Source organism: Phodopus roborovskii, unplaced genomic scaffold (genome assembly GCF_943737965.1).
Source record: "Phodopus roborovskii unplaced genomic scaffold, PHOROB, whole genome shotgun sequence".
Taxonomy (NCBI): domain Eukaryota; kingdom Metazoa; phylum Chordata; class Mammalia; order Rodentia; family Cricetidae; genus Phodopus; species Phodopus roborovskii.
This window is the reverse complement of record NW_026126415.1, coordinates 703,474-717,604: the sequence shown is the minus strand read 5'-3', so window position 1 is coordinate 717,604 and position 14,131 is coordinate 703,474. Positions and strand designations below refer to the sequence as shown.

Here is a 14,131-nt window from a genome sequence, read left to right as displayed (position 1 = left end):
AACTCTCATTCCAAATATCCCTTCCCGAGAGAAGCCATTCCTCAAAGCCTCCCTGATGTGTCCCTCTCTTATTCTTCCACACCACAAAACATTAACTGTCACAGGTGACCACGGGAACCCGCCGTCCCCACAAGGGTGCTCAGCCCGCACACTGTCTTCAGCACTTAGTGAGTTTAATGGAAAGTGACACCGACTCAAGTACTTTTCAAAGCGTGATGCTGGATTTATAAACATAAACCTAAGTAACCAAATCAACATAAATATCTATAAAGCAAAGGTAAGGCCTGTGCGATGGCACACACCTTAGATCCCAGCACTGAACAGCCAGAAGCAGGACGGTCAGGAATAAAGGCCAGCTTAAGCTACAAGGCCTGTGTGAGGCCACCCTGGCCCTTAGGACATAAAGGGGGGGGGCAACGAACAGAGGAGAAAAGGAAAGACCCGATGAGAAGGAGGGCTGCAGGGAGCTCAGACAGTCAGGCGCTTGCTGAGCGAGGTGAGGGCCGAGCAATCACCAGCACCCACGCTCATTTGTCCTTAAAGCAGGGTTCATAATCCCAGCACAAGGCTCCTGAGCAGCAACCTGAGGCTGACCTTTGACCTCCACATGTGCAAGCACGTGTGCACACAGACACCACAGACGCAGCAGCACACAGCTCACGGGAAAGGAAGAGAGGTTACTGCACACAGAACGCACATCACTGAGCGGGGCAAGTCTCAGGCTCTGTGCTGGAGAGGCAGGCAGAAGGCTCAAGAGGACAGGGTCACCCTTGGTTACACAAGCAGTTCAAGGCCAATCTGGGCTACAAGAAATCCTGCCTCAAAAAAAGGAGGGAGCTTCACATACAAACGAGAATGTACAACCACTGCCATTCAAAAAAAAAAAAAAAACCTTAGGGATCTTAGCTCAACTTTTTAAAACAAGCACAGCAACCACTCCTAAGACTTAAAGCAGTACAAATGGTAAGGGCATATAACATTCTCTTCTCCTTAAAGAGGTGAAATTTAGGACTTATCACTGTATACAGTGACAGGGTTTCCATTTGCTCAGTTACACCCTGGCAAAACTAAAGCGATCGGTTCCCGCCTCGCCTGGAATTACTACTGCACACATGGGTCTTATACTTAACTGATAAAACACTAGATTTCAAAAGCATTCCATGAGCTCTCATGGGAAACATTTTAATGTCTGTATTTCTATCCTTAATACAAAAGTGGGTGACGTTACTTCTACTAGTTATTATGTTGTGGCTACTAGTAATACAGGGAACTATCTTACTCAACATATACAGTAAGTGCAAGTCATTTCTTTAACTTACACTCTGACTCATTTAAATTTCACAGAAGAGATGTAAATAGGTTATTATATATTATACAGCTTCGGAAACATGGGTACTCAGAAAGACCATTCCCCAGATCGCATACTCAATAAATTAATAAATAAAGAAAAAGAAACTGAATTGAAGAATAACTTTTAAAAGGAAGAAAAATCTGAAAGCTTCTGGAAACCACCATGCATAACCTCTGGGAGGTGAACAGTGTTTTGAAAAGATAATGAAGACACAATGACACCGATACGACCGACCAATCCCTGACTGCCTCACTGTGCAGACTATATGCTGGTGAGATGGCATGAAAGTCTGACTACCTGAGTTCAAGTCCCAGAACCCTCTCAGAAGGAAGGAGAGAGCAGTCCGATTAACGTTGTTCTCTAAACTCCAGCACACACAAAACAAACACCCAAACTCCTTTCTACAAAAACTGCAGGCACACCTACGCTGTCTAGTCCACCCGAATCTGAGTGTTTGCACACCTATGCTGTCAGGGTCTCCGTCTCTCAGCAAATAGTAACAACCTCGTGTTCAAACAGCAAAACCTCAGGGTTTTTTTTAGAATCAGAGTAATTCCTCAAACATCTCACACTTTAGTAGAGTTTGGCCAAAAATGACTAAGTAAGAATGGGATTAATAAGATTCATAACATGTCTCTGAGTTTCCAAAAGGATACACTTCAAAGAGAATGTGAAGGAAGAATTCACAGTTCATAAAACATACATGGGCAAAGTTCTCTAAACATTTCCATATTCAGGTCCAAGCAGGGCACATTTAAGGTAAAATTCAACTCAACTTCCTAAAACCAAGTAAGCATCAAAAAGTAGCAGTCCCTCCAGATCCTGCTTTTGCTTCAAACTGTCCATTCAACTTAAGAAAAAGCTTTGCAACAAAATCTTAATCTGACATGAACACACAGTTTGGCTGACTTTTGACTTTCTGAGATCCCTTTTGAGATCCCTTTTCTCCTTCTGTTATTATAAACATGAGAAAAGCTAAAGACACAAACTTTCATCGGAAACAAAAGAAATGTCCCTAATTGATAGTACCCATTCACTTATGAAATAAGTGAATGAATTCATTAGTTTTAGGAGAAAAGGTAAGGTACAAAAATGCTGAAGACTACGAAGCCAAACTATCTCCATGTATCTTTCTGGCTCAAAAAGGCAACTCATCCTGGGGATTGGCAAAGGGATTGATCCTTAGGGAGTATGTTAAAAGGACTAAAAAGATGTCAGTACTGTGGTAATGGCATGAGACATCAGTATTTGGGTAACAAGTAACAGGGATTTCATAAGGGCCTACTGTTTGTTTTTGCCTACTGACTGGTTTGGCACGATGATGCTTTATTTGGAGCATGGTAAGGAAAATGGACCATCCTGGGGTAGAGAGATGGCTCAGTGGCTAAAAACACTTGCTCTTTTGGACACCCAGGCTTGGTTCCTAGCACCCACAGAGGGTCACAGCCCTCTGTTCCAGAGCATATGACAGCCTCTTACTCCACATATACACACACAGACAGTAAACCCAAACAGGCTCTCTAGCGCTCTCTAGCGCTCGCTAGCGCTCTCTCCCTCCCTCTCCCTCTCACACACAACACACACACAAACAAAAATAATTAAACCTTTTTAAAAACCCAGCAAATGCCCAGGCTCCTGTTGCACCTGTGACCGAGCTGTGACTGTGATGGGTGTGAAAAGGAAAATTCTCTCAGTTCTGGTTTGGACACAGATGGGTGTTGTCGGATCCTGGCCAAAACAACAAGAGCAAAACAGACAAAAAGCCCAGCACACTCAAATGATACAGTCAAGGGGGAAACTAAGGGAGCCCATCTGAAAGCGAGGGAAGGATGGACGGGGGCCGGTAGGAACGGTGGCATACATCTGGAAGCCACCGTAACATCATTTCTAAGTCTAAGGTCTGTGTAACACACAAAGAGATCAGGACATGATCATTACACAGAAGAATACAGACATGCAAAAGGCAGCTTTGCCAGTTCCCCTCACCTTAATCTAGCTATCACAGGACTGCTACAGGTAAGTCACTAGAACAAATAATGCAGATCCCTTCTCCTAGATCAAGTTAAAAATGGGCAGAAAAAAATGCTAGGAGTACGTAATGAATGGCAACTTCTGGCATTTCCTTATCTCTAAGAGCAAACAGATAAGCCATTTCCCTATGATGGACAGATCTAAGCCATGGCCCATCTCTGTGGTCAAAGGACATCGCTATACCTGCATCAGCAGATCTCACATGGCATAGCATCTTGTTTGTTTCTCTTTCATTAGACTCTGCACTCCCTTAGGGAAGGAATTGTCCTATTTACCTTTATATCAAGAGCACTCTAAAAAGGTACAAAAGTCATCCCACAGTGTGCACTGGATCAATTAATGGACTCAGTGTCTATTAGCTGATGCCTAAATACAGAATGATCCTTAGTAACTAAACAGTAAGTTATATTCAGGACACAGTGTAATACAGTGGGCTAAAATAGCAACTTTTTTATACCAACTCTATTGTTCTCTATATAGTAGCTTTTCTTATGTATTCAGGCGATTATAGATGAACTTACCAACAGTTCTAGAACCACTCATAAAAAGATCAGGAGTAAGGCCAAGTGTGCATGATGGCGCACATCTTTAATCCCAGCACTCAGGAGTGAGAGGCAGGTGGATCTCTGTGTTCAAGGTCAGGCTGGTCTACAAAATGGGTTCCAGACCAGCCGGAACTATAGGGTAAGACTGTATCTATAAATAAAGAAGCAACTGAGCAAATTCAAATGGAAATCAATGGTAGGCTTGTCAAAGCAAAGACTCAAATGAACCAGAAGATGACAAGAGGAATCACTTCAGAGGAATCAATATATATTTATTCTCTCTCAAATTTTTTTTTTTTTCAAGGGTTTACCAAATCCACTGAAGGAGCTATGTATGTATGTATACATGCATACATATATATATATGTATATATATATGAGAGAATTAATGGAGATTATTTAGAAACAAACACATGCATAAACACACATACATATAATGTTTAACGATCACTTAAAAAGACATCACCCTGGGTAAAAATTATGAAGTACTTGTGTAACGAAATCATGTAACATCATCATATTAAAATGGGTGTACAGAGTGATGTTGAGTAGTCATTAACAGAATGTGGAACATTTTTCACATTATAATTATGAATCGCTTTCACATAACCCATACTTAGGAAGTGTTTGATCATCTTCCTGTCAGTGTAGTCAACTCTTACCTGTAGATTCTCCACAGAAAAGGGGAGAAAGAAAAAGCTCAAGTCACACTGAAAGCTTTCTTTAAAAAAGACAATCTTAGGCTGCCAATCTCTGACATGAGTAAGGTGAATTAAATCCCAAATAAGAGTCCTTAGGCTCTTCTAGAAAGGGTAGGTCTACTCTAAAACCCATTTTCCAAAAGTCAGTCTTAAAGGGCTCTGTATCACTGCTCCCCCTTAGTGTGAAATAGATGTTGTTAAATCTAACAGCACTTTGTACACAGCTCATTAAATAAGTAGGTTACTTTCTACTTGGGAAAAGGGAGCTCTGGGCTGTCTTGACAATACACTGAACTATTTTAAAAGAAACTGCCGCAGCGGCACAAGATAAAAACAGTACAAAGATAAAATAAGGTTTAAACAGATGAAGATCTCTTTTTAAAAAGCAAACTTAATGTGGAATCCCCAGAAAGAGCTTTTTTCTGAATCACTGAAGACACGGTAGCTGTGCACAGTAGCTCATGCCTGCAGCCCTGCCATTTCAGAGGTTGACACTTCAGGAGACTGGCAGAGGCTCCAGGTCTGCTGGGGCTGCAGGTGTCATATTTCACAAAAAATCCAAGAGGTATGGGAAAGACAATATTGTCAACGCCGCCAGGCAGTGGTGGCGCACGCCTTTAGTCCCAGCACTCCGGAGGGAGGCAGACGCAGGCCATCTCTGTGAGTTTGAGCCCAGCCGGGTCTACAGAGCTAGTTCCAGGACAGCCAGGGCTACACAGAGAAACCCTGTCTTGAAAAAACAAAAACTATGTATGTATGTATGTATGTATGTATGTATGTATGTGTATATATGCCTGAAGGACATCATATTCCTGAAACTGTAGGATCAATTGGGACAGTCATATTATTCCAAGCTCAACAGAATGTTTCATGTTGAAAATATAGGCCACTAGAAAATATAACATAAAAATTCACTGCATTCATGTCCCGCTACACATGATCTTTGTCAGTGTATTTGTTCAGTACAGGGATTCACCGTGTGGCCCATGCTAACCTGAATTCACACTAGCCTCTAACTCATAACAACCTTCCTACCTTAACTTTCTGAGTGATGGGATTACAAGCATGAGATAGAACACCGGGTTCATGAATGTTTTAAAAGTAGAGATCTACTACATGAATGTTTTAAAAGTAGAGATCTACTACGTGGCTTCCTATTAATAACATTAGCTGTGGCTCCTCCCTATGGGTAGTATGTATTGTTGCAGCCCTTCTAATCAGGGTTCGGGCCATAGGAAAATGACATAGTAATTCAGCCAGGGATGTATTCCCAACACCCTGGAGGGTTGAGGAAGAAAAGGCACAAGTTCCAAACCAGGCTGCACGGCACGACCCGGTCCAGACAGAGGAAGGAAAAAGAAAGGTAAGATGGGGGAGGAAGAAACATTTTATAAGCTAATGATTTTCAAAATAGTATGACCTAACATCTAAGAAGATGTTTCCATAAAGACGGTTTGTTTAGTGACCCAAGCTCTCCCTAAGTAGCCTAGGCCGGACTTGAGCTAAAGATTTTCCTGCCTCCACTCACAGGTGCCTGGGTTACAGGCCTATGTCACCCTTCCTAAAGACTGTCCTAAGACTGAACCCCCTCTTTTAAACTGTACAATTCACTGTGAAACTACGGGGTGATGGTGTCCAGGTAAATAAAGAAGCTGCACAAGTTTTTTTTTTGTTTGTTTGTTTGTTTTTTAAGAAAATGCGTTTAAAAAAAAAAGGTATCAAATTTTCACAATTTGACAAGACTGCGGGGCACCTAAATGATCAGGCTGGAAGCAGGAAAGAAGAATGGCCAAAAGCTGCTAGAACGGTCAAAGGCCTGAGGAAAGTTTCCCTGTGTCTGAGAAGTCACTATGCAGATTTGTATCTAAGATGCAAAAGCCACTGGCTGCCTTGAGAACCTGCCAGGACTACTTGACCCAGTGTCCCACCACCCAAAGAGGTGGAAGCCACTCCTTCCAATGCCTACCCTTCGTCCACGCGATTTCAGCTCCCCACCCCGAAAAGAAAGAAGCACCCGGAGACCAGAGACCCCCAAAACTGAATTCTTCCAATCAGGAAAATAACGCCCACTTTTCCTGGAGCTAAAGAAGTGTCTAGAGCTCCCCGCTGGGCTGTCACGGGAGGCAGAAAGGTATACCACAGGCAAGGGCTGAGCAAGAAGGAAAGGGCAGGACTCCTGCGAGGAGTGGGAAGCAAGCATCCTCAGACCTCACCAGGCAGAAACCTGGCACCCTCACCCCCTCTTGCAACCTGACAATTTACAACCTGGCAACGCCTTCTAATTAGGAACGTTCGAGGCCTTTTATAGACAAAAGGGAAAACTTTAAAGTGCTTCTCACAAGTTCCGATCAACCGGGCACTGGAGCCCGCCCCCGCCCCCCACCCCACCCCACCCCACCCCACCCCCGGAGAAGCCGGGCAGCATCCAACCTCCCGGCCTCGCTGCAGAACCAGAGGAGCCAGAGCCCGGCGAGGGTTCCCGGCGCCGTGGAGAGGGAGGAGCCCACCCGACCCGGGGCGGCAGAGCGGGCCGGGGAAAAGGGTAGCAGCGCAGGCGAGGAGAGCGGCCAAGCAGGGCGAGCGAGCCTCAGCGCACCGGCAGGCAGGCAGAGAGAGCCCCGCGCAGCAGGCCGAGCGCAGGGTGCACAAGCGAGGGGTCCCCGGGCTGCGCCAGCGGCCCCCGCCCCCGCGGCCCCGGCTCCGCCCGCGCAGGGCGCACCCACCCCCGCAGTGCGCGGCTCCGCGGCCGCCCCCGCCCCGAAGACCCCCGGGGCCGCGGCGCCCACGTACCGAGCAGCACGCACAGCACATCGAGGGCCACGTAGGGCAGCCGCGTCTTGTCGAACATGGTCTCGGGCCCCACGGCGGGCTACCTGCGGCAGGCGGCGGTTGGAGCGGACCGCGACCGGCTCGGAGCCCCCGGGGCCGGCAGCCCGCAGCGCCGCACGGCGGCCGCCCCGAGCGTCTCCCGCGGGCCGGGCCGGGCCGGGCCGGGCACCGGGCGCCTCCCTTGGCCGCGCCCGCCTCGGGGCTCGGGGCTCGGGGCTCGGGGACTCGGGGCCAGCCGCTCGGTCGCCTCCCGCGCCCGCTCCGCCAGCGCTGCCCGCCGCCCTCTCTCCAACAGGCGGGGCGCCCGGGCTCGCGCTTTAAGCTCGAGCGCCCGCGGGCGTGGGGTGGGCGGGGTGGGGGAGGGCGGCGCGCGCCCCCGGCTCCTCCCGCCCGTGCGCGGCCCCGCCGGCCGCAGGAGCGCGCGCAGGCCGCGCGGGGCGGGGCGGGGCGGGGCGGGGCCGGGCCGGTTGCAGGGATCCGGAGCTCTGGCTTTGCTTTCAGCCCTTGGTGCTCCGCGATGCTTCCTTTAAAGGGCGGCTGGGCCCTGCTCACGCCGCCGCCGCCGCCGCCCCTCCTCTCCCGTGCAACGGGACGGAGACACGGCCTCCCCGTCACCAGAGTTTACAGCTAGTAACCTCGAACCCCATTCTGTGAGGCTTGGGCTTCCTGGTGGTTCTAGCGGAGCCCTGTCTGAACGAGAATCCTGGCTGTCCGATCCTTCTCGATGCTCCACTGTCTGCATAGATTTGCCCTCCCATTTTCGATGCATGTAAATCCGCGGTCTGCCCTCAGCAAGAATACCCCTGCCATTGTCGTCCTGTGGCTGGCTTTCCGTCCACTGACTCATCCACTCCCTTTGTTCCTCAGCTGCAGATCTCCCTCTGAGTCTCCCCTTCTGGCAGGCAGGTCATGACTCCTACTGCAGCAGAGTTGATGGGGACTTCATCTGGGAGGAGATTGGAGGCGCGTCGGGGGTAAAGTTCCGGCTTCGCATGCAGGGGCCTTAGGTTTGTTCTGGAGTAGAGCAGCAACGGTGCTCACGTACACAGTAGAGAGTTTTAATTGCATCTCAGTAAATATCAATGATTTTTCAATAGTGGCAATCCCCCTGCTTATTCCCACGGGACCTTTAGAACACATTTAGTAATCTCAGTTTCCTAATTTGTAAAAAGAGGATGTTGACAATCCCTGCTGTCTGTTCTAATCAAGAGGAAGTGGTGAGGCTAAGCTCAGTAATGTGAAAACGGCTTTATAAAGAGTTAAACCACCGCCGATGTTAACAATAGATGGTTTCCTCCGTGTACTTAGCTTTTTTTTTTTTTTTTTTTTTTTTTTTTTTTTTGAGATAGTCTAACTCAGGAGGGCCCCACATTCTGCTATGTAGCAGAGAATGGCCTTAAACTCCGAATCCTCCTGCCTCACTTCCCAAGGCATTGTAGACATGAGCCGCCAGGCCAAGGTCTTCATAGCTTACCTTCTTACATGAAGATGTAAAATAGAAACCACAAGACACGCCTTCTGCTTCTCGGGTGTTTCCTGCGAAGCACCCCGAAAGACAAGTGGAAGGATGTAATCCTGAGGAGTCAGATGTATTTCCAGTGCAACTATAAAACCACAGACAAAATGTGTATTTCCTTACCTCCAGAGTTATGAGTCCCAGATGGCAAGGTCATAATAAACTTGAAATAATTTGTGATATGACTATTCACTTTTTAACTTTTATCAAGCACGTACCATGTGCCAGGTACAGTCTAGACCTGAGGTTTTATCTAAGCAGCTTTGAGATGAACATGCTGGACAAGATGGTACCTGTCTGTGTTGGTGGAAGAAAGGGAACCCAGAGACCCAGGGAGAACCGCGACTACATAGCGCGTTTATAGTTCTATTGATGGGAAGTTGTTAGGCCCCACGTTGGGCGCCATGATGTTATGGGTAGTTTTTTTTCCCCCACCGGTCTGGTCCCATCACCTTGCCAGCCCCAATTAACACACAGAGACTCTGTATTTGATATAACACTGTTGGCCTGTTACTAGTTTCTTATCGGCTAGCCCTGTCTTAATTATTAACCCATTTCTATTGATCTAAGTACTTCCACGTGGTCTCATCTTACCGGAGAGAGGGGCTGGCCTTCTGCTCTCTCCATCCTTCATCTTGGATCCCCTTCCTTCTACTTCCTCTCTCCTCCTCATCTCCTAGTCCCACCTATCTTGCTTTCCTATTGGCCAACAGTGCTGTATTCATTAACCAGTATGAGAAACATATTTACAGAATGACATCTCCCATCAGGAAGTCTCCTTTCGGGTGAATTCTTCATTTGGTTTCTGTTGCTGTGCTGAGACCGTGAACAAAAGCAACTTGGGGAGAAAGGGACTTATTTCTTCTCATAGCTGTAGTTCACCATTAAAGAGGTCAGTGTGGGAGCTCCAGGCAGGAACCTGGAGGCAGGAGCTAAGCTGAGGCCACAGAGAAACACTGTCCATTGGCTTGCTCCCCCACGGCTTGCTCAGCCTTCTTAAACCAGCCAGGACCTCCAGCTTATGGGTGCCACCACCCACAGTGGTCTGGACCCTCCCACATCAATCATTCCTCAGGAAATTATCCCACAGACCCTACAGGCCAGACGCCCCTCCCCCTGAAAAATCTAACCATGACAAGTGCCAACTAATAAATGCAAATGAATGAACAGATTTTAAATCCATTAGGCAACTGAGTTATGGGAATTTGGAGGGCCCCATCCTGCTACCTGCCCATAGGTCATTTATAACACACACACACACACACACACACACACACACACACACACACACACACACAGATTACCTTTATGGAAAAGTTCGGGCTGTTACTACATGACTCACATGGTCAAACTTAGCTCCCTGAGTTTAAGAGAACCAAAAACCTTCATCCAAGAATAACTGTCTGTGAGCCTATAGTCTGCATTCCAGAAGATATGTTGGATAGAGGAATAGATCAACTGAAGCCAGGAGATAACAGCCATGCAAATTTAGAGGAAACATCTACTTCTAAAATGTTTTATTCGAATGTAAAATTTCAAGGGCTAGGGAAATGGTTAGGCTGGTAACATGCTTATCATGCAAGTATGAGGACCTGAGTTTGGATTCCCAGCATGTGTGTAAAAATCAGGGCATAGCAGTGTGCACCTGTAATCTCATAACCGGGGAGAAGGGGACAGGCAGGTTTCTCCAGCTTCCTGGACAGCCAGTCTAGCCTATCTATGAGCTGCAGTTTCAGTGAGAGACCATTCCAGAAGAAATAAACTGGAGAGTAATCGAGGAAGACACCTAAGGTTGGTATTATCTGTCCTCCAAGCACAACATGTATACACACACACACACACACCAAAAACAACATTTAAAATACTTTATTAGACTTCTGAACTCATTTCAAGACTAACTAGACTACAAAGCAAGACTCCAACTCAAAAGAAAAGAGGAGGAGGAAGATGAAGAGGAGGAGGAGGAGGAAGGGGACGAGGAGGAGAAAGCAGCTGTAGTGTTTCATGCCTGTGCTCCCAGCACTGGGAAGGCAGAAGCAGAAGGATCCTGAATTCAAAGCCAGGTTAGGCTACATAATAAATTCCAGGCTGGGTCACAGAGTAAGAAAAAGCCAATTTCCCTACTCCCAATGAACACACATTCTTATTCATGTTTTTATTCATCATTTACTCATCCATTTTAAATTTATTTTTAAAAGCAGCTCTGTTAAGAGATAATTGGTGCCAGCAAGATTGCTCAATGGGTAAAAGCTCTCGCCAGACTCGCACTAACAGCCTGAGTTGGAGCTCCAGAACTAAACGTGGGAGAGGAAAACTGACGTCTCTGAGTTCACTTCGGGCACTGTGGTGTGAGCAAACCCTCCCCATCCCTGTGCACACATATATTTACACACACAATAACAATAAATGCATTGTTTAAGTGATTCCATTCATCTGTCCTACAGTTTACCTGTTGAAAGGCTACAACCCTACCATTTTGAGGATGTTCTGAGTTGAATGACCACAATCAATTTTAAAACATTTTTATCAGTCAAGAAAGAAACTTTAGAGTTATCAATAAGCAGTCATTTCCAACGGTAATGACTTCCCTACCTTCTGTCTTTATGTAAGTGTCTGTCTGGGTCTTCCTATGCCAGCTGCATCTAATGTTTGACCTCTGACCGATGTCCCCCTTTCTCTTTCCCCCAATCACCCATGCCTCTAGTAAGCACTATCCTACTCAGTCCTCCTCCAACAGCATCTCCTTTTGATTCCACGCGTGAGTTAGAGCGTATAGTAGTCTTCTTTCTTATTTGAATGAGTGTTCCCCAGGTTCACCCATGTGTCTCAGGCTTTCATTCTTTGTATGACTGGGCTCTCTCTCTCTCTCTCTCTGTTTCTCTCTCTCTCTCTCTCTCTCTCTCTCTCATATATATATATGTGTGTGTGTGTGTGTGTGTGTGTGTGTGTGTGTGTGTGTGTGTATGGTTGTAGGATCATGACTAGCTTCTGGAGCAACGCTGAGTCAAACCCTACCAAACAACTTTGACATGTCAGTGTCAACTGAAGAGAGAATATTCAAGCCATGACAACACTAATATCCTTTGAGGGACAGAGTGAACCCATCCCTAGACTGCTCCTGAATCTTCAGAGCACCCCTTAAATGCTTAACAGTTTGTCCCTGTCCAACGGGGACAACTCCCCGCAACTCAAACGTCAAACAAAAGGCTTGGGAAGAATATTCCTGGGGACTTCCTCCAAAAGAGACGAATTTCCTCTCTTCTGTTATTCCCAAACTTCAAAATGGAGTCCGCATTAGACAGCGTAGTCACGGATGTGACAGAGAAGCTGACAAGAGGTGACTTAAAGGAAGGAAAGCAAGGAAAGCTTGTTTGGGCTCACAATTTACTGCATGGCCCCTCATGGCGAGGGAAGCAGGGTGGTTAAAGTGGCTGGGACACAAGGCGGGGACACGGTGCCCTCTGATGAAGCAGAAAGAAGAAATGCCGGAGCTCCATCTATTCCCTTGTTTACCCTGCCCAGGCCGCAGCCTACGGAACCGGACGCTGCCACTCACACTTGGGGTGCGTCTTTCCTTCTGGGTTGCAGCCCAGAGGGGGATCTCCCAAGGTACTGACTGGTACAGGCAAGTTGAGAGTGGAGATTAGCCTCCCATCACAGTCTCCGGTCACGTCCTGAACTCCTCCCCTCCCAACACCCTTGATCGGTGCTGTCCCATTCCTTTACTAAGAATGCTCGGGTATATTATTGGTAAGTCTTTCTCCATTGCAGCAGAGTTCCCCATGTCTTTACGTAACAAAGTGTCTGCAGGCAATCACCAGCATAGCCGTAATAACCTTGTATATTTGTGCTTCCGGGTGCTTACGTCATTTTTCCCCAAGTGGACTGTAGCAAACGGTTTCCATTATATTCAAATAGCACTGTAAAACTAGAGGAGTTAATATAGATGGCTGTTTCCACATGGCATGTACCCCTAAATGGAAATCACACAATATCGTAGGCTTTTTTATACTCATTGTCCAAGCCGTTTGCCTCTGATTAAAATTTTTATCATATACTATTTTATATCAGTTTGATGGAGGATAATAAAGTGAACCATCATGAAGCTACTGCTCAACAAAGCAGCTGAACCATTTGTGTGTGTATGACAGGGTCTCATACTGAAACGTTCCTGCCTCAGTCTCCCAAGTGCTAGATAATACTACAGGCATCATAGCACCCTGACCAGCTAGCACACAGACCTTAGCAACATCGCTGAATGCATCCAGGTAGCCTTTTTCTTGTTCCCTGGCTCAAAAGCTCTTCCTTAGTACTCTGAATTTTGTGCTTATCTTTTCCTTGATTTATTTTTCTGTGTGGCTTTGTGTGTGTGTGTGTGTGTGTGTGTGTGTGTGTGTGTGTGTGTGTGTGTGCATGTGAGTGAGTCTTTCTGTCTTGGCATTCAGCTTTTAAGAGTCTTATGCTGTGGAACTGGAGCAATGACCCAGAAGTTTGGAGCACTGGCTCTTGCAGAGGACCCAGACCTGTAACTCCAGTTCCAGGGAATCCAACATCTTCCTCTGACTTCTGCAGACACCAGGCATGCATATGGTGCATATGACATACATGCTAGCAAAACATTCATACACATAAAATAAATAGGGGCTGGCAGCTTACAACTGTCTGAAACCACAGTTTCAGGGGAATCTGACACCCTCATAATAGACAAAACATCAATACACATAAAATAAATAAATCACAAAAGTTAATTAATTAACCTGCAAACTTAAAAAATTATCCCGTCTGTTGGATAGACAGATCATAAGCCCTAGAGGAGAATCGACTGCTGTCATGTTACTAAACAAGCACAATATCAAACTCAATGCATCATCTCTCACCCCTCACTAAAAAGCTTCTATTTGTGGTAGAAGGTGAGTAACATCGTGACCCACAACAGCCAAGAGTCTGGCAAATGTTCAGGCCTAAAGGGAACATGTACATATTTGACCCTCCTCCCAAGATCCAGAGATCATTTCAGAAGACAGACGGGGCAGAAACAGTGTAAGAGCCTAAGGCAAGGGATGCCTGAAAGGAACCGCTGGACACGGCAGGGGGGATGCTCACGTGAGCCCACAGCACTTGCAACCACACGAACCAAAATCTGTACAAACCCAAGCCA

The 14,131-nt window shown here is 46.6% G+C and overlaps 1 protein-coding gene across 2 annotated transcripts in view; it reads right to left on the bottom strand.

Moving 5' to 3' along the window:
• The window catches only part of Plpp1 (phospholipid phosphatase 1), a 51,708-nt gene extending 44,031 nt beyond the window's left edge, over window positions 1-7,677 (bottom strand). Inside the window, exon 1 of one of the 2 annotated variants that reach the window (XM_051183072.1) lies at window positions 7,419-7,677. In XM_051183072.1, coding sequence (XP_051039029.1) covers window positions 7,419-7,476 — 58 coding nt within the window. In that variant the 5' untranslated portion in view covers window positions 7,477-7,677. The remainder of the gene's footprint in view (window positions 1-7,418) is intronic. The other variant, XM_051183073.1, reaches the window with a different exon arrangement.
• Window positions 7,678-14,131: the final 6,454 nt, after the last annotated feature.